Source organism: Oncorhynchus clarkii, chromosome 5, assembly GCF_045791955.1.
Source record: "Oncorhynchus clarkii lewisi isolate Uvic-CL-2024 chromosome 5, UVic_Ocla_1.0, whole genome shotgun sequence".
NCBI classification, from domain to species: Eukaryota; Metazoa; Chordata; class Actinopteri; order Salmoniformes; family Salmonidae; genus Oncorhynchus; species Oncorhynchus clarkii.
Genome location: NC_092151.1, coordinates 18015003 through 18034515, shown reverse-complemented (window position 1 = coordinate 18034515; position 19513 = coordinate 18015003). Strand labels below are relative to the sequence as shown.

At 43.0% G+C, this 19513-nt stretch overlaps 1 protein-coding gene across 5 annotated transcripts; it reads right to left on the bottom strand.

Moving 5' to 3' along the window:
• Positions 1 to 136: 136 nt before the first annotated feature.
• LOC139408475 (EGF-like-domain, multiple 7) lies at positions 137 to 19151 on the bottom strand. 5 transcript variants are annotated; one of them, XM_071152415.1, is made up of 9 exons: positions 18848 to 19151; positions 10741 to 10996; positions 9881 to 10006; positions 6024 to 6136; positions 5850 to 5945; positions 5355 to 5555; positions 2612 to 2688; positions 913 to 1075; positions 137 to 764 (listed from the first exon to the last, which is right to left on the bottom strand). In XM_071152415.1, exons 2-9 carry the CDS (start codon positions 10818 to 10820, stop codon positions 745 to 747), a joined length of 876 nt encoding a protein of 291 aa, XP_071008516.1. In that variant the 5' UTR covers positions 10821 to 10996; positions 18848 to 19151; the 3' UTR covers positions 137 to 744. The 5 variants fall into 5 exon arrangements, with proteins under 5 accessions (XP_071008516.1, XP_071008514.1, XP_071008517.1 ...); XM_071152413.1 differs by having other exon boundaries at positions 10741 to 10875; positions 18848 to 19030; XM_071152416.1 differs by lacking the exon at positions 18848 to 19151 and adding an exon at positions 17354 to 17657.
• Between the last annotated feature and the right edge of the window lie 362 nt (positions 19152 to 19513).

Genomic DNA, 19513 nt, shown 5'->3' with positions numbered 1-19513 from the left:
AGCTGTTGTAGAGCTTTATTACTGTTTCTTAACTCTCCATAGAATTGAAATCGGCAACTAGTAATGTGTTCATTGAGTGTTCAAATGAGATCTCTTGTTCTTCCACGTGGAGCAGACGCACATCCTCTACCAGACATTTTTGATTTAATCAATTTTATTACAAAAAGTTACAAAACAAGGTAAAAAAAAAGAAGTAAACTAACTATTGTAGCTCTATGAAATAAGCACAAGGAATTCTAACTTAAATACATAAATACAGATGTCCATGCGAACCCCACCATGGGGGCTCTGACAGTGGACTGATGTGAACCTAAAACATGGAAACCAGATACTTCAGAGTGAAATTGGCAGTTTGAACTTTGACTCTCAGGTAATGTGCTAATGGTAGAATGAGGCCCCTGTAACCGTCACAGGTGGTGATGCTATATGCTCTTCTATGTCTCCGTAATGCAGCAATGACATGAAATTATGCTGTTAGGAGTGAAGGAAAGGGACACTTAAAAGGGTTGTATGTGTCACTGACATAGCACATGACAGGGTTGCCCATCATAGAGCTAGTGTTCGAGTTAGCCTTTAGGCTGGTATAGAAACAGGAATACACAAACACTGAGTAGGCCTATGTTCTGCTAATGTTCATCCTCCCATATCGCTGGGCTGGGGCATTCATTCCTATTGTTATTGTGTTGTGGACTCAGACTTGTGTGGAGATATCTGGTTGGTGAGGGAGACCCAGTCCTGTTGTTTCTAATTCTCTTGGCAGGAACCTTTAGCAACAAAGGACAAATCAATGTTACTATCCATAGTCAACCAAATCACTTCACATCCACTTCAAGCCATTATATGGCCACTTTGTCCTGTCCAACAAGAGGAGTACAATGAAAAAAGTTTGAAACTTTGTCTTTATCCACTCACAGGTTCCGAGGCGTTCCTCGAGGAAGCCGACCTGTTCGCTGAGCGAGTCGATGCGATCCAGCTGCTGGAAGGAGTGGGACAGGAAGCTGGTTTTCTCAGACACGCCCTCGTCCAGCGACATGGGGAACAGACTGGTGAAAGGGGCCAGGACCAACTGGAGCTTCTGGAGAGGTGAAAAGGGAGGGAAAGAGAGGAGATGAGGAGAGAGAGGAGATGAGGAAAGAGATGAGGAGAGAGAAAAGATGAGGAAAGAGATGGGGGAGAGAGGAGAAGTTTGGAAGAGGGAGGCAAGAGAGAGAGGTTTGGAAGAGGGAGGCAGGAGAAAGAGGAGAGAGGTTTGGAAGAGGGAGGTAGGAGAGAGAAGGGAAGGGAGAGGGAGAGAAGGGCAGTGGCAGGGAGAAAAGATGAGGGGGTTTAGTATATGTAGTGTATGTGACTAACAACAACAGAGATTATGACAGCAATACAATTTATTTTCCTATTGGCAACAAATCCCAACACAATCCGTCTCGCCATCACAGCGGTCGCTGTAATGTGAAAGTACTGCTATATTATACGGATCCTCCCATTTCAGCTGCCTGCATCTCCTCATTCACTTTTACTGTAATCCACGGAGCATTAACGACATGACTTCTAATGAAAAACTAAAAAGACGTTTAAAAAGTCACTATGACAGTCTGGCATTTCAAAGGATGCTGGGTTTTGTGAGTGCGTGTGTTCTCTGTTGGTTAACAATGTTCATGATTACATCTTGAGTGGTATTTGATAATACACCAGCGTAACAGTCTAACGTGTGTCTGCCTGGCGCTGGCTCAGAGTGGGTGGGAGATGCTAGAGGGGTACTGGTAAGGGTTTAAGGGGGACTTTACAAGGATAGGAAGGGAGAGGGTATGTACGCCTGTTTGTGAGAGAGTGTGAATGTGTGTGTACACGTTTTCCTACTTTATCAGGACCACAATCTCCTGACAAGTCACCACAATCTCCTGACAAGTCACCAGAATGTTCTGACAAGTCACTAGAATGTTCTGACAAGTCACCAGAATGATCTGACAAGTCACCAGAATGTTCTGACAAGTCACCAGAATGTTCTGACAAGTCACCAGAATGTTCTGACAAGTCACCAGAATGTTCTGACAAGTCACCAGAATGTTCTGACAAGTCACCAGAATGTTCTGACAAGTCACTAGAATGTTCTGACAAGTCACTAGAATGTTCTGACAAGTCACCAGAATGTTCTGACAAGGTAGGAAAATAATATATATATTTTTAAATGTCCTGACAAGTCACCAGAATGTCCTGACAAGTCACCAGAATGTTCTGACAAGGTAGGAAAATAATATATATATTTTTAAATGTCCTGACAAGTCACCAGAATGTTCTGGCAAGTCACCAGAATGTTCTGACAAGTCACTAGAATGTTCTGACAAGTCACCAGAATGTTCTGACAAGTCACTAGAATGTTCTGACAAGGTAGGAAAATAATATATATATTTTTAAATGTCCTGAATTTGTTAAAATGCTATTTTTGGCGTAAAGGTTAGGTTTAGGGTTTGAGGTTAAGGTTAGGTTTAGAGTTTGGGGTTAGGGAAAATAGAATTTTGAATGGGAATACATTTTTACTCCCCAGAAAGTCCTGAAAATTCCCCAAAACAAAGCTGTGTGTGCAGGTTATGGTAGAGAACAGGGGGTGCAGTTGTACCTGCTCCAGCAGCTCTACTCTGTTCTTCAGGCTCTGGACCTCCTCTGTTACGTTCTCAGTCAGCCCATACCCTCCACCTGTAGACAACACACACAATCATACTGTGGATCATCAGTATTTAAGACACCCTCTATCTACACAATGGGGTTGTGTATTGGGAGAAAACTTTATGAAAACTATGAGGTACTACCTGACCTGCTTCAATAAGAACACAGATTTGTATTTTCTGTTGCAAAACGTTTTGCTACAGTGAACCCTACTGAATATGACCCAGTAGGGTTAGTTTACAAAGCTTTGGGGACAGATCAAATCAAATATTATGCACCGAATACAACAGGTGCGACCTTACAGTGAAATGCTTACTTACAAGCCCTTAACCAACAATGCTTTAAGAAGTTTCAAGAAAAAATAAGTGTTAGATAAAAAATTGATAAGTAAAACATTTCAAATAAAAGTTAAAAAAATTAAACAGCAGCAGTAAAATAACAAGCCAGGCTATATCGAGGTAATATGTCCATGTAGGTAGAGTTGAAGTGACTATGCATAGATTATAAACAGAGAGTAGCAGCAGCATAAAAGAGGGGTCTGGGTAGCCCTTTGATTAGCTGTTCAGGAGTCTTATGGCTTGGGGGTAGAAGCTGTTAAGAAGCCTTTTGGATCTAGACTTGGCGTTCCGGTACCTCTTGCCGTGCGGTAGCACAGAGAACAGTCTATGACTACGGTAGCTGGAGTCTTTGACAATTTTTAGAGTGGAACGGGTGGGAGAGAGTGCGATGGTTAATCCTTCCAATTCTATCTAAAGCTTAGACTTGTGACATGTCTTTGAGATAGATAATGACTTCAGCATCTTACTCCGATCCTGCTCCAGAGTGATTCATTGGCAGACAGGGGGGCTCAGTCTCAGAGCTATGAAACAAATGGGAAGAGAACCACAAGCTGGCTGGGGAATTCAGTGCTAGGGGTGAAGCCGGTAACAAATCCAGAACTTAAGACTGCAAAAGGGCAGAGGATATGAGGAAATGGCACACACACACCATGTAACTGGAAGAGAGGGCATTATGAATAAGACACACAGTCCATCATGGCTAAACATGCTGTCCTGTATCAGTTACAAGACAAGGAGGGGTGAGCTAAGTTGGCCCGAGTCCAACCAGCCACCGAGTGTCCCCCTGTTCACCATGACAGGTCCCCAGAGCTATGGGCTCAGAGCTGGGTACAAACCCCACGTCTCCCCCCGGTCAGCCATGGAGCTAAGGCTGAGAACAACTCAATCTCTCCCAGATGTGGACAAGAGTCGAAAGGGAGGGGGGGTGGGAGGGAGGGAGGGAGGGAGGCGACCCCCAGCAGATGAAGTTGATGAAGCTGGAATGAGAGCGCAAGTTCCGGCCAAGAAGAGAGAGAGACCGAGAAGGAAGAAAAAAGATGGAGTGCTGTTAAGGTCTGAGCAGGGCATTTATTCCCTTGTTTGTCTTGGTGATCTTCATCAACATCATACCTCAGCCTGGATATGAACAGTTCATGGATATAATAGGGCCATTAACCAAGACAATACTGCTGCTGATGTTAATGCTGCAGCAGCCTGCTGGCCTTGCACTTTGTTGGCCAGGAGAACAGAACTGTACTGAGCCTGCACATATTCCCCCTGCGTCACCTTCACCAAGTACAATCTGTAATATCTGTTTTTTTACTGCTGTTTTTCTCTCTTTGTGTAGTTTAGTGTGTAAGACAATCTATCCTGTATATCTCATCTCTATCTAGACAGACAGACATAAGGTAGAGGAAATGACTAGTCTTTCTTTATGTGTGTACTGTATGCTCATCGTACTACAGTTTACTGGCTAACAGTCTGAGAGAAATGGGAATTTCTTTGGGTTCCATCCAGCCACTTCTAGACATGGGAGGTTGTTTTAGCCTGTTGCTGAGTTACGCCAAACACAGCACATCTATGGGAGCTGTTTTTTCCCTTTTCTTCAGTGATATGCAGCAGTTTAGAGAATAGCTTGAGTGTGTGAAAGTGTGGGAGAGGAGGATGTTTCACTGCATACTAAAGGAACGTTTTGGAATGTTAAGAAGTTTTCCTATGTTAAAGATGGGGAAGAAAGGTCTACATCAGGGATGGGCAACTGCCCCCCACCTGTGGATAGTTAGAATAGTATAACAACATTTAGCTTAGGGCCCCTGGCCCCAAAAGCCAAGGGCTGGTTCTGACTGCATGTGTGGGTATGGAACGTGACCCACGAGCCACTGCGGCCCCTCATGATGAGTTCAATTTTTTTGTGGCCCCCACCCCCATCAAAGCTGCCCATCCCTGGTCTACATCAAACAGCTAGCTGATGTTCAAACAGTGGTTATCAGCATGGTTCATCAGGTCATACCATACTGTACATGACCACAAACTGTTGGCTGCTGACCGCAGTTGGTCTATCAATCGTTGTTTATACTGGTTATCAGTGTGGTCCATCTGGTCATAACATACACCACCACACCTTGTTGGTTGTTGACTGCATGCGGTCCACTTTGCAGTGTGCACCAGTCTCAGTGCATTATTACTCACGGTACGAGTAGAGTTTGGCATAGCGCGTACCAAAAGTAATAATGGACCAAGAGCCTGGCTGTGGTCCTGTCTGTCCTCTTCTTCACTCCCATTGGATGCTTTGCTGAAACACACACACACACACACACACACACACACACACACGATTGATTATCATGTCTGCAGATAAAGATAATGGTGGAGGTGTACCTGTATCACTGGAGGGGGGTCTGTGATCGTTTGCTGCTTCTTGACTGGGGTGGGTGGAAGAGGCAGGAGGAGGAGGAAGGTTCTCACAGGAGTGTGTGTCTCCTGCCAGCCTGTAGCCCTCTCTACACACACAGTGGTAGCTGCCTGCCATGTTCACACACTGATGAGAACAGGGCTGCTGCTCACTGCACTCATCCACATCTGACAGAGAGAGGGAGGAGAGACTGGGTGTCACTGATATTATTATGGTTAGAATTGCGTTAAGGGTTAGGGTTAGGAGCTAGGGTATGTTTTAGGGTTAAGAACTAGGGTAAGTTTTAGGGTTAAGAACTAGGGTAAGTTTTAGGGTTAAGAACTAGGGTTAGGTTTAAGGTTATAAAGGTAAGAGTACAGGCTTAGTGAAAATAGGATTTTGAATGGGACTGAATTGTACAGCTATCCACAAGGTTAGCCACAATACTGTGTGTACGTGCAAGAGCGTGTGTGTGTGTGTACCTGTTTGGCAGTGATGACCCATCCATCCCAGAGGACAGGCGCAGTGGTTGGGTCTTAAACATGTTCCTCCATTCACACAGGACTGGCCACACACCGCTGGAGAGGACAGAGAGAAATAATCAAAAATGAACATGCACACATACGGGATGCTAGGAGAGTGTAAACCCCTATTACCTTGGTTACAGTTGTGTGAGTGGAGTCGTCGCCAACCCGGGCAGCATTCTGGGTAAGAGTGTGAGACTGGCACTGCTCTGGTCACCTGACGGTACGCCACCCTGTACACTGTCCTGGAGAAACACACAACAGAAAGTTACAGCTAGGTCAGACAAGGTCTTTACTTCCCACACAGAGCCACTTAAATAGGTTTGAGTAATGATTCTGAGAACCACTGTGTGCGTGCAGAGCTCCTAGAGTTTTCTCCTTGTCAGCAGACATGGACACACAGGTATATTAGGCTGGACCATGGACCAATGGTTACCAAGTGTGTGACAAGAGGGGGAGGATGTGGAAAGGATGGCAGGGGGTGAGTTTGACACCAAGCCAGGTCTGGGTTCTGCTGTTTCACTGAAATCTGCTGAAATGTTTCCTGGCATTGTCCTCAGAGAGAAAAAGGGAAAGAGAGCAGGAAAGAGAAAAATAGCCTCACAAAAGATGTCTCACAAATTAATCAATAACATCAGTCTCATGGTGGGAAGAAAAGTTTATAATTATGGTTGTCGGCTGGGAGCAGTCTGCTGCGGAGAGAGAGAGAGAGAGAGAAAGAATGAAAGAGTGCGTAAGCACAGAGGGAGAGGTTGTCCAAGATAAACACAGCAGTGGTCTCTGTGGGCTGGCTGTTCATTTCCCGTAGTTACACAAATTGCTTGATATTTATATTCCACCAAAATATGTACCGCCATGACCCACTTCTGTGTATGAGTATGATATGAAAGAGAGACTTAGAGAGAGGGGGGGGAAGAGGGAGTGAGCCAGAGAGAGACAAAGGGGGAGAGAAAGAGGGAAAATGCGAGAGAGACATTGAGGCGGGGGGTAGAGAGAGAGATGAACAGAGAAAGCGATACAACAGAGAGGACAGTGGTAGCGAGGACAGCGACAGATCTTCACCTGGAGGGATAAGACTCCTCTGTCAAAACATATCAGGAGCTGTCTACCTTCTTTAGAGTGTAGCCCTGCTAACAAATAAACATTGTAGAACAATGTATAAATTCCCCTTAACATCTTCTGTGTCAGGGATGAATGTATTGTCTGATGTTGGCTGAGGTCAGACTGTATAGACAATGCTAAATATGTGGTCCTCTGTAGCTCAGTTGGCAGATGATGGCAGGTTCGATTCCCATACATACACAAAAAAACAAAGTCGCATGACTAAGTCTGCTAGCGATAGCAATATTGACAGTGATAGCAATAGAGATATTGACAGCGATAGAGATATTGACAGTGATAGAGACATTGACAGTGATAGCGATAGAGATATTGACAGTGATAGCGATATTGACAGTGCTAGAGATAATGACAGTGATACCGACAGTGATAGCGATAGAGATATTGAAAGCTATATCAATATTGACAGTGATAGAAACATTGACAGTTACAGTGCCTTGCGAAAGTATTCGGCCCCCTTGAACTTTGCGACCTTTTGCCACATTTCAGGCTTCAAACATAAAGATATAAAACTGTATTTTGTATTTTTTTGTGAAGAATCAACAACAAGTGGGACACAATCATGAAGTGGAACGACATTTATTGGATATTTCAAACTTTTTTAACAAATCAAAAACTGAAAAATTGGGCATGCAAAATTATTCAGCCCCCTTAAGTTAATAATTTGTAGCGCCACCTTTTGCTGCGATTACAGCTGTAAGTCGCTTGGGGTATGTCTCTATCAGTTTTGCACATCGAGAGACTGAAATTGTTTCCCATTCCTCCTTGCAAAACAGCTCGAGCTCAGTGAGGTTGGATGGAGAGCATTTGTGAACAGCAGTTTTCAGTTCTTTCCACAGATTCTCGATTGGATTCAGGTCTGGACTTTGACTTGGCCATTCTAACACCTGGATATGTTTATTTTTGAACCATTCCATTGTAGATTTTGCTTTATGTTTTGGATTATTGTCTTGTTGGAAGACAAATCTCCGTCCCAGTCTCAGGTCTTTTGCAGACTCCATCAGGTTTTCTTCCAGAATGGTCCTGTATTTGGCTCCATCCATCTTCCCATCAATTTTAACCATCTTCCCTGTCCCTGCTGAAGAAAAGCAGGCCCAAACCATGATGCTGCCACCACCATGTTTGACAGTGGGGATGGTGTGTTCAGGGTGATGAGCTGTGTTGCTTTTACGCCAAACATAACGTTTTGCATTGTTGCCAAAAAGTTAAATTTTGGTTTCATCTGACCAGAGCACCTTCTTCCACATGTTTGGTGTGTCTCCCAGGTGGCTTGTGGCAAACTTTAAACAACACTTTTTATGGATGTCTTTAAGAAATGGCTTTCTTCTTGCCACTCTTCCATAAAGGCCAGATTTGTGCAATATATGACTGATTGTTGTCCTATGGACAGAGTCTCCCACCTCAGCTGTAGATCTCTGCAGTTCATCCAGAGTGATCATGGGCCTCTTGGCTGCATCTCTGATCAGTCTTCTCCTTGTATGAGCTGAAAGTTTAGAGGGACGGCCAGGTCTTGGTAGATTTGCAGTGGTCTGATACTCCTTCCATTTCAATATTATCGCTTGCACAGTGCTCATTGGGATGTTTAAAGCTTGGGAAATCTTTTTGTATCCAAATCCGGCTTTAAACTTCTTCACAACAGTATCTCGGACCTGCCTGGTGTGTTCCTTGTTCTTCATGATGCTCTCTGCGCTTTTAACGGACCTCTGAGACTATCACAGTGCAGGTGCATTTATACGGAGACTTGATTACACACAGGTGGATTGTATTTATCATCATTAGTCATTTAGATCAACATTGGATCATTCAGAGATCCTCACTAAACTTCTGGAGAGAGTTTGCTGCACTGAAAGTAAAGGGGCTGAATAATTTTGCACGCCCAATTTTTCAGTTTTTGATTTGTTAAAAAAGTTTGAAATATCCAATAAATGTCGTTCCACTTCATGATTGTGTCCCACTTGTTGTTGATTCTTCACAAAAAAATACAGTTTTATATCTTTATGTTTGAAGCCTGAAATGTGGCAAAAGGTCGCAAAGTTCAAGGGGGCCGAATACTTTCGCAAGGCACTGTATAGCGATAGAGATATTGGTAGTGATATTGACAGTGATAGCGATATTGACAGTGATATCGATAGAGATACTGACAGTGATAGAGATATTGACAGTGATAGCAATAGAGATATTGACAGTGATAGAGATATTGACTGTGAAAGCGATATTGACTATGAAAGCGATATTGACAGTGATAGTGACAGAGACAATGATAGCGATATTGACAGTGATAGCGATAGAGATATTGACAGTGATAGCGATAGAGATATTGACTGCGATAGCGATAGAGATATTGACTGCGAAAGCGATATTGACTGCGAAAGCGATATTGACAGTGATAGCGATATTGACAGTGATAGAGATATTGACTGCGATATTGACAGTGATAGTGACAATGATAGTGATATTGATAACGATAGAGATATTGACAGCGATAGAAATATTGACAGTTATAGCGATAGAGATATTGACAGAGATAGAGATATTGACAGTGATCGCGATATTGACAGTGATCGAGCGATATTGGTAGTGATATTGACAGTGATAGCGATATTGACAGTGATAGTGATATTGATAACGATAGAGATATTGACAGCGATAGAAATATTGTCAGTGATAGAGATATTGACAGTGATAGAGATATTGACAGTGATAGAGATATTGACAGTGATAGAGATATTGACAGTTATAGAGATATTGACAGTGATATAAATATTGACAGTGATAGAGATATTGACAGTGATAGAAATATTGACAGTGATAGAGATATTGACAGTGATAGCAACAGTAGTGGTCATGAGAGTCATGGCTGTGTCACTTACTTGTAGGTGCTACAGAGGCGGTGCCCCTGACATAGGGTGATGTAAGGTTTGTGAACGGGCTGGACGAATGACTCGGTCGTCGTGATGACACTGCTGTGATGAATATCTCTGCCACACACCCTCCTCCTGCAACACACACGTAGGAACACACAGGTGAGATCCCTCACACAGGTAGAGACTAGTGAGGTATTCTTTGGAACATATGAGAACTGTGGGTCCAATTCCTGGGACCACCCATATGTAAAAAAGTAATGCATGCTTGACTGTTAAAAGCATCTGCTAAATGGCATATATTATATTAAATTAGGACTGTCTCTGCTGTCATCAGTCTGTCACTGCTAGCTACACTCCAAGTCATGAAATTCAACATAATCACAATTCTTTATCGTCAAATTAACAATTTGCTTAATGTTGGAAGTGAAATTACACCACTTACTCTTGATTACCTCTGAAGCATTCACATATAGAATGTGCCGTGTCAGGGGACAGTTTGAGACTGGGTTTAAAACCTGCTGTGGTGGTCTCTCTTAACCAGTCTGAGAACTAATCAGTCCGTCAAGCATTTTAACCCTCAGTTGATGACGTGACCTCGAGGTCTCTGTGTCAGTGGCAGTTAACTGACATGTAATTGATGCTGACTGGCCAATGTTATCGCCACTGAACCTGTCTTGAGTTGAGAGTCACCTCTAACCTTTCATCACCCTTTGATCTTTTGTAAGGGTTGTAGTTTGTTTTCTTCTCTGGCCAAATCAACTGGTGTGTAACTGAAGCTAGAGGCCCATGTAACCGAGCTATCCCAGGGACCAATAATGGGTGACGACCAATAACAAACACAAGAAATGGAATGAGGGAGCTGTTACCCGTGATGACCGTGGAACTGTGGAGTGGCCGTCACATGGAGGATGAAGAGCGAGGAGGAGAGGAGGAGTGTTTGGTACATGTCTCCCTCTTCTTTCTCACTTTCACTCGCTCTTTCCCTCTCTCTCTCTCTCTCTCTCTCTCTGTCCAATGGGAGAAGAAAGGAGGATGAGGGGAAGGGGAGAAGGGCTGTGGCTGTGTCTCTCTCTCTGATGTTAGAGCCTTGTTTTAGACTTCTAGGAGGAGGATCCCAACTACCTGTAGGTACACAGAGAGGAACAAACACAGAAGTTTGGGTTCAGGAAGTGAAGAGTAACTTCTGTTCACTCTTTTCATGCATTTCCACTTGACGTTTCCACTCCACTTGTGATGCACAGACGATCCGGGTTTGAATCCCAGTCAGTCATATCAACATCTAACCTTTTAGAGAAACCATGATAGAAAGAAGTTCACTGAATTCTCACATCAGAGACAGTACTAGCTTACTTCTCCACTCTCATAGCTGATGTGGAAGGCGTAAGTGTTACCCCCATTTATAAACACTCAAACAGAATCCATCAACCAAACAACACTTCAAATATCAGTTCCCACACCATTCCAGAAACCATACTTACTGCTTGACTTGAACCTCAAATCAAGTTCTGGAGTGATAGTGTAACATAAAGAGCAATGGGTTATGTAATACTTTAAGTTAAAACAGATGATGTACATACTGTTTTAATTAGAGGTCGACCGATTAATCTTGCCTAGTAAAATAAAGGTAAAATGTAAAAAATTTAAAAGAAATCGGAATGGCCGATTAATTAGGGCCGATTTCATAATTTGCAAATAAATTCATTAAAAATCCTACAATGTGATTTTCTGGATTTTTTTCTTCTCATTTTGTCTGTCATAGTTGAAGTGTACCTATGATGAAAATTACAGGCCTCTCTGATCTTTTTAAGTGGGAGAACTTGCACAATTGGTGGCTGACTAAATACTTTTTTGCCCCACTGTAGCTAGCTACATCTATAGGCTTCTATGTTTTTCTGTCATGTGTAATGTGCAGTAGCAACTATCATATATGTATTGGATAACAGCACAATCATTTGGGCTTTTTTGGGTCTTCGATCAAAGCTCTAATCAAATCCAGACATAGGTTTATTTATATGCTTTATCATGCTTTTGAATGACCTTTCTGGTTTTGGAGAGAAATAGCGGGTTACCCAGGAGAAAAGTAATTTATTCTCGGGATGAAACATTTGTAAAAATACCAGGAAAATATTTAACCCTAATTCACACAGGTCATATTTTCACTGTATTCATAATATATAGCTATGTACTTTCTCTTTCATTTGTTACGTGACTCCAGTTTCCCTACCACAGCTCCTTGTATGAACGGCAGAGCCCTTCATCTTGAAAAGCTTAACGTAATCAACCCATTTATTTATATAACGATCCCCCAATTTTATGAGTTGTTTAAAATAGATTTGATTGTGCTTCCCTGGTGGGTGATTTTAAACATGGCTGTCGTAAAAGTGAATGAGTTCAGACAACAGGTAGCAGCAGTAAGAGGGTGCAGTAACCAGATTTAGCACGTTGGTGGTTACTGTACCCCCTCCGCTCAGAACACTGTTTGCCACTGACAGTAAAGATGATTTGAGCCATGTTTGTGCTTCATGCTGAGTGTCTGAGCTAGATTGTTTGTCGGGTGCTCGGAGCGGTAGGTTGTGTGTGTGTGTGTGCGTGGGTATAAACATTGACCATGCTCTCTCTGCTGGGTTAATGTTCCCTGCTAACCAACATCCTGTGGACTCCTCTGACACTGCACCCCTACGGTCCCGGGATGATTACCTGTCATTAGAGGGCTGTTAACCCATCACTCCCCACCACAGCCAGGCCCCAGGGAGAAAGGTGGCATCATGCAGTGTTCCCCAAATGCCACCCTATTTCCTATATAGTGCATTACTTTTGACCAGGGCAGATAGGGTTCTGGTCAATAGTAGTGTACTATGTAGAGAATAGGGTGCCATTTGGGACAGCCATGGAGCCAACAGGGCAGTCTGGATGATGAGGCCCTAAGAGACCATATAGCTGGTTTAGTGGTTTTATCTGAACCCCTGATCCCCCCTAAAACCCTGGACATTATTATATCTCTGTTATATTGTCTATTGACCCACACACACACAGATACCAAGGCGACACACACACACACATGCATACGCATGACGCGCATGTACATACACACACACAGAGACAGATCCTGTGTGAGGCCAGGGTGGACTGGCCCGTCTCTCAGAACATAAAGTGAAGATAGGTCTACCTCCAGCTCTGTCCCATAATCTCTTCCTAGCTCCCGTTCCACTCTGTTAGATTGATGGAGAACTATAGCAGGAGTTTGGTTAACCTTCAGAAAAGCTGGGGGTACTCTGGCTCTGAATTTTGATTTAGCCTCCAAGATGGCTCTACAGTTAACCTGGGATACATCCCAAATGGCACCCTATTCCCTATATAATGCACTACTTTTTTACCAGGGCTCATAGGACTCAGGTCAAATGTAGTGCACCATATAGGGAATAGGGTGCCATTTGGGATGCAGAGCAGACCTGGAGTTGATCCTATATAGGCCAGGGCCTTGGTTCTTGTTGTAGCCAATAGCATAACACTAATGTTACCCTGAGGGGTTGCTCTTAGCCTTGGGCTAGCGGCTAGCCTGATAGGGAACAAAGAGTTAGTCTGCGTTGTAAATGTCACCATACTTTAGTTTTGACCCAAGCCCCATGAGCCCTGGTCAAAATAATACACTATATAGGTAAAAGGGTGCCATTTGGGACATAGACAGAGTTAGACTGGAGGTGCCGCTAAGCCCTGGCTGACAGCGTGCATGTCTCTCAGATCCTCTATTGGCTCTACGCCCAGAGAGCAAACACGCAAACCTTATACAGCTTGGGTTCATTCACAAATCGCCACAGCAATAGTACAGTACAGCATAGCTACAGTCTGCTCTTATCTTTAGAGTAGATCAAGTGGAAATTTTAAGTATCAAAAAAGACCTTAAGGTGTGCCGCTATCACAGCCTTGCTTCCTGACAAAGTGCCTGGTGTGGTTTGAGAACATCATAGCCAGCAGCTGTGTTGCCGATGATTAGATTGTAGTTAAATGTAAGGTTGTGAGACTGGCTACTGCTGCCAATAGTCGGAGTCATACTCCCACAGGGAATATATAGTACATGTAATAACCTCTGGCTGAGATATAGGTGGATGATATCAACACGTAATTGAACCTACAACCTTGTTAGTTACATACAATCTATTTCTACAGACATTATCCTCTCTAATAGAAACATATTAAGCCAAGCAGCCAATGCCTGGGTTCACTCTCCCTGCACAACAGACACAACATGACACTCACCTCCACAGGTGATAAAGCACCATATAGGAAAGACTTTTAGGCAATAAAGACCCATAAAAAATAATTTATCTTTACCCCATACTCCAATATCTCAGTGCCCCCCTTCCACCCCCCTTTTCTTTGCTGTGTCCCAGGTGAGCCCACCTTGGCAGAGGTCCATGCTGACAGACATACAGACAGACGATGATAGTGGCTGGGGGCTGTCTATCTGTCTAAGTGTAAGTCTGAGGAGTGAGGCTCTGTGAATCCCTGTATGGAGGATATCTCCCTAATGGCTTCAGACAGTGGGATCAGCTGACAACACAACATGCCTGTCGGGGGGTTAGCAAGGTCGGGCCCAAGGAGGGGTTATGGACAGTGGGTTGGGTGGGGGAAGAGACTAGCACATCTGTGTCTGAGGGTTCCTCCCCTGTGGAAAGAGAGAGGGGATGGTAGGGGAAGGCAGGTAGCCTAGCGTTTAGAGCAGGGGTGGGCAGTTCCAGTCCTTGAGGGCCTGATTGGTGTCACAGTTTTTCCCCAGCCCCAGCTAACACACCTGACTCCAATAATCACCTAATCATGATCCTCAGTTTAGAATGCAATTTGATTAATCAGCTGTGTTTGCTAGGGATTGAGAAAAAGTGTGACACCAATCAGGCCCTCGAGGACTGGAGTTGCCCACCCCTAGTTTAGAGCATTGGGCCAGTAACTGAAAGGTTGATAGTTTGAATCCCCGAGCCGACATGGTGAAAAATCTGTCCATGTGCCCTTGAGCAAGGCTCTAAACCCTAATTGCTCCAGGGTTGCTGTTGATATTAGCAGACCCTGGCCATGACCCCACTCCCCTTCCGGAGTTGGGATATGTAAAAAACACCAGGGTTGTGGGTTCAATTCTCAGTACCAGTACAGGGGAAAATAAATGAAAAATGTATGCACTCACTACTGTAAGTTGCTCTGGATAAGAGTGTCTGCTAAATTACTCAAATATAAAAATGGGAAGAGTGGGCAGGATAAGGGTAGGTCAAAAGTCACTGCCGTTTCCATGTTCAGATAAAGTGTATGGGTTGTAAGATGAAGAGCACACACCGCTGTCTTCCTGAATGGATTACCTAAGAGAATTATGTCATACCCCTGGGGATCTGTGAGAGTGCATGAGGTGGGGATTTGACACTGGCAGAATCATAAACCAATGCCATTGACTGAGACATGCTGTGTATCTTCCCTGACTGCATGGAGCCCTAAAACACACACAGTTCACACTGAGTTCATCTTCAGTTCACACGTAGCACGATCTAACCACAACTCTCCCCAGCCGAGAACACAGTACTCAAATCAGACCTGGCCACACAAAACAAAACTGAACAGCTTCACCTGGACCGATAAATGGGTTAATTGCTCAAATCCTCTGAACTCCAACCTGGACTCAGAGTATTTCGTATTATTCTGTACGTAAATTCAAGCCTCTCCATTTAATGTGATATATTACGTTTCATGTGGTCTGTATTAATTTGTGGCTGTCCATCGGCCATTTCATATGAAATGTTCCGAATTACAATTTGTATTATATGTTACGAATTTGCAAAACGTTTGATATGTTACAATAGGTGGCTAACATTAGCTAGTTGGCTAATGTAATCTAGGCTAGGGGTTAGGGTTAAATTTAGGAGTTAGGTTAAAGGGTTAAGGTTAGGGGAAGGGTTAGCTAAGAAGGTTAAGGTTAGGGGAAGGGTTATCTAAAAAGTGTTAAGGAAATGGTTAGCTAAAAAGGTTAAGGTTAGGGGAAAGCTAAAAAGGGTTAAAGTTAGGGTTAGGGGAAGTGCAGTGTTGTAAAGTACTCCAGTAAAAATACTTTAAAGTATTACTTAAGTCATTTTTTGGGGTATCTGTACTATACTATTTACATTTTTGACAACTTTTACTTCATTACATTCCTGAAGAAAATAATGTACTTTTTACTCCATACATTTACCCTGACACCCAAAAGTACTAGTTCGATTTGGAATGCTTGACAGGACAGGAAAATGGTGCAATTCACGTACTTATCAAGAGAACATCCCTACTGCCTATGATTTTGCGTACTCATTGGAGTGTGCCCCTGACTATCCAAAATTAAAAATGTAAAAAATCGTGCCATCTGGTTTGCCTAATACAAGGAATTTGAAATTATTTATACTTTTACTTTTGATACTTAAGTATATGTAAAATCAAATACTTTTAGACTTCTACTCAAGTAGTATTTTTCTGGGTGACTTTCACTTTTACTTCGAGTCATTGTCTGTTAAGGTATCTTTACTTGTACTCAAGTATGACAATTAGGTACTTTTTCCACCACTGGGAAAGGGTTAGCTAACATGCTAAGTAGTGAGAAAGGTGCTAATTAGCTAAAATGCTAAAGTTGTCCGTGATGAGACTCGAACTCACAATCTCTAGGTGGTTAGACATTTGCGTTATACGCCCACCCATCCATCCTGACCAACCACCCTAATTTCGTTTTTGCCTTAAGTAACCATCGGCCTTATGTAACCTTACGAAATCTAACATATTTTACTAATTTGAGTGTCCAGGATTTACGTTTACTATGTTACATCTAGTCTATGAGACGAGGCTGTGAACTCAGGTAAATATTGATCTAGTTGAGATCTTAAAATATTGTTATTGATGCTAATGAGCTTGGTATTCAAAGTTAACAACAGCTATCCCAACACTCAATGGATGGAACATGCCCTCATTGCCCTGGTCTAGTCCAGGGTTTCCCAAAGTCGGTCCTGGGGCCTACCCTGGGTGCACGTTTTGTTTTTTGCCCTAGTAAAGTTGGTTACTTTAATCAGCTGTTAAGTGCTAGGGCAACACTGGTCTAGTCAATGCATCATTATAGAATTAAGCAGTTGGCACATGCGACACATTTCTTACAGTGGCCAACAGACGGCAGTGTTTTACAATACTTTCATCATTAGATCACACACCGCAAACTTGCCTCTGAGCCAGAGATGCTCTTGCTCTTCTTTCTATCTCACTTTCGCATACACATACGCACGCATATACACGTATACCCACTTATTCTCAGTAGCCTACAACATAATGCAAAAGTTACCGATATTAATAATAGTCAAAGTATAACAAGCTTAGCCTATAGAAATTATATCATTGATATGGTCATATCAAAAGTATAAGTGAGCGGATCGTACGCATTGGCTATATAATTCATGTGCGTAATGGGCTGAAATGGAATGAAAACGTGCAACTTACAAGTCTGATATAGTAATTCCAATGTGCTCCTCGTAATTTAGTGAAATTAAGTGATACTCGTTTTCGCTTTTAAACTTACAACTGTTCCATGTGCAGCTAAGTAGCAACGCACTGTTCCCTTGTCCAGAATGTGAAATGTCTAGCAAAACGGAAAACCTCGGTCAAATCCACTCGCTATGCTAGTTAGTAGCCTAGTGAGCGTTTCCCTTTGAGTCGTCTTGTGTTATAGCCTTGTAGTAATATCTATCTGCCAGTCCAGATGCAGGTTCCGTCTCCGTGAGTAGCCTACAAACCTACTAACTGTCAAAGTGCGCATGGGGGGTACCCGCGGCAGCACCCCCTCCGGCTCGAGCCAGCTGGGTATCTCGCAACCGCGACGGGTGGAGGGGGACTCCCCGCCTTGCATTACTACAAAGAGATTTCACTTGAATTTATTTGTAGGCTATTTATTACAAGCGCTATCGTGGCCAAGAGCGAAAGAACCTGGAGTTGCATTGGAGAAGGATAACATGGTTTGGGCGTCTTTTGAAAATACTGGGCTACTGTAGCCTGTAACAGGTCCTCAAAATAGCATCATCCACATTCATATTGTGTTGTCCATTTCTAGCAGAGCTATTGATAGCCTAGGCCTACCAGGGAAAATGACAACCAACTGGGCAGAGACCTTAATTCAACGTCTAATTCAGGTTGGTTCAACATAATGTTATGAAACAGCAGGGAGCAGGTCTCGATTCCTCGACCTTCTAGTCCGAGGTCCGGGGCGCTATCGACTGTGCCGCAAAAGCATATTCGTGCGGCAGAGTCGATTTCCGCGCTTATAAACCCAGGGTCGTTACAATAATTTCATTAGGTTGAATCACGTTGATTCAAGCAGTGCCTAGTGGGAATTTTCTCATCAAATGTGATACATTTTGTTGAAATATGCCACCTTTCTAAATAGATTGTTAAATGTATGCTAATTGTTGTTGTAACATACCACATTCTCAGACGTTAATAAATATTTTTGCAATGAGTTGACTAGCACAATGCTTGGGAGCGCATTCAATTAATACCATGAAGGCCTATCGTATCCCAATGTCTCAAGCTACTTTCTCAAGTATAGGCTACATCCCCTCCAACCCCGCCATTGTGCCACACCCACGACGAAAAGGTCATTTCCATTTAGACAGGTCCATAAATGCTCATAGCATATCATAAAGCTATTCCGTTTCGCGCCCTTGGTCGTGGTCGGCTGTGGCTTGATCGAAACGGGTCCCAATGACGTGACAATGATTTATCACATTTTGAGTTGTAAGTAAGGTTAGGCTATTCATGTCTAATATAAAAATGAGTGTCCTTTTTAATACTGGCAGTAGGCCTAGAAGAGGGCTCAATAGCCACCGTTGTTTCGTCAACACAATTAAAACATCGTACATAAGTATAGTAAATACGTTTTTTTCCCCCCAAAAGTTAATAAAATTATGAGCTAAGATAAACGAAAAAAACTCTTCTTACCCCCTCAGTATGAGGTCATGTGGTGGTGCGTCTCGCGCACGCAGAGCCGATGCTGCCATGGGAACCAACTCCGACCACTTGACAGCCAGTTTAGTGGACTCTTCCATCGTTGCAATTTATTTTTAGTTTGTCCCTACGGTTTTTTCTTAGAATTAAACCTCAACGCTTAATGTTTAGATGCTCCCCGTGAACCGAATGGAGAGAAATGAAATGCCTTTGGGCGTTTTTCAGTTGCTTTTTATCCAGAGCTTCCTGTGGAACGCAGGAATTGGATGGACAATCCCAAACCGGAATTCCTGTGAGTGTTTCACGCTGATAAAACCGTTCTACTGCACAAACACTCCATCCTGCTTGAACCTCTTTGTTAATTACCTTTTAAAGCATTCTCTGCCCCCATTAGGCCTATAGTCTACGGTCAGAGTTTGAAGGGGACAAGAAAAAGCGTCTTGCTCTGACTATTGTCAGAGATGGGGTTAATTCGAATTAAAGGCAGTCACTTAGGAAGTGATTGACATAAAAAAAAACATTGAAAAACGAATCAAATAAATAGCTTCTACTTTTCAGTTTATTGAGAAGTCATTGGCATTTCAGTACTTCCTGAATTGACTGCCTTCAATTTGAATTGATCCCAACCCTGGACTGTATTGTAGGCCTTCAGATTTTAAC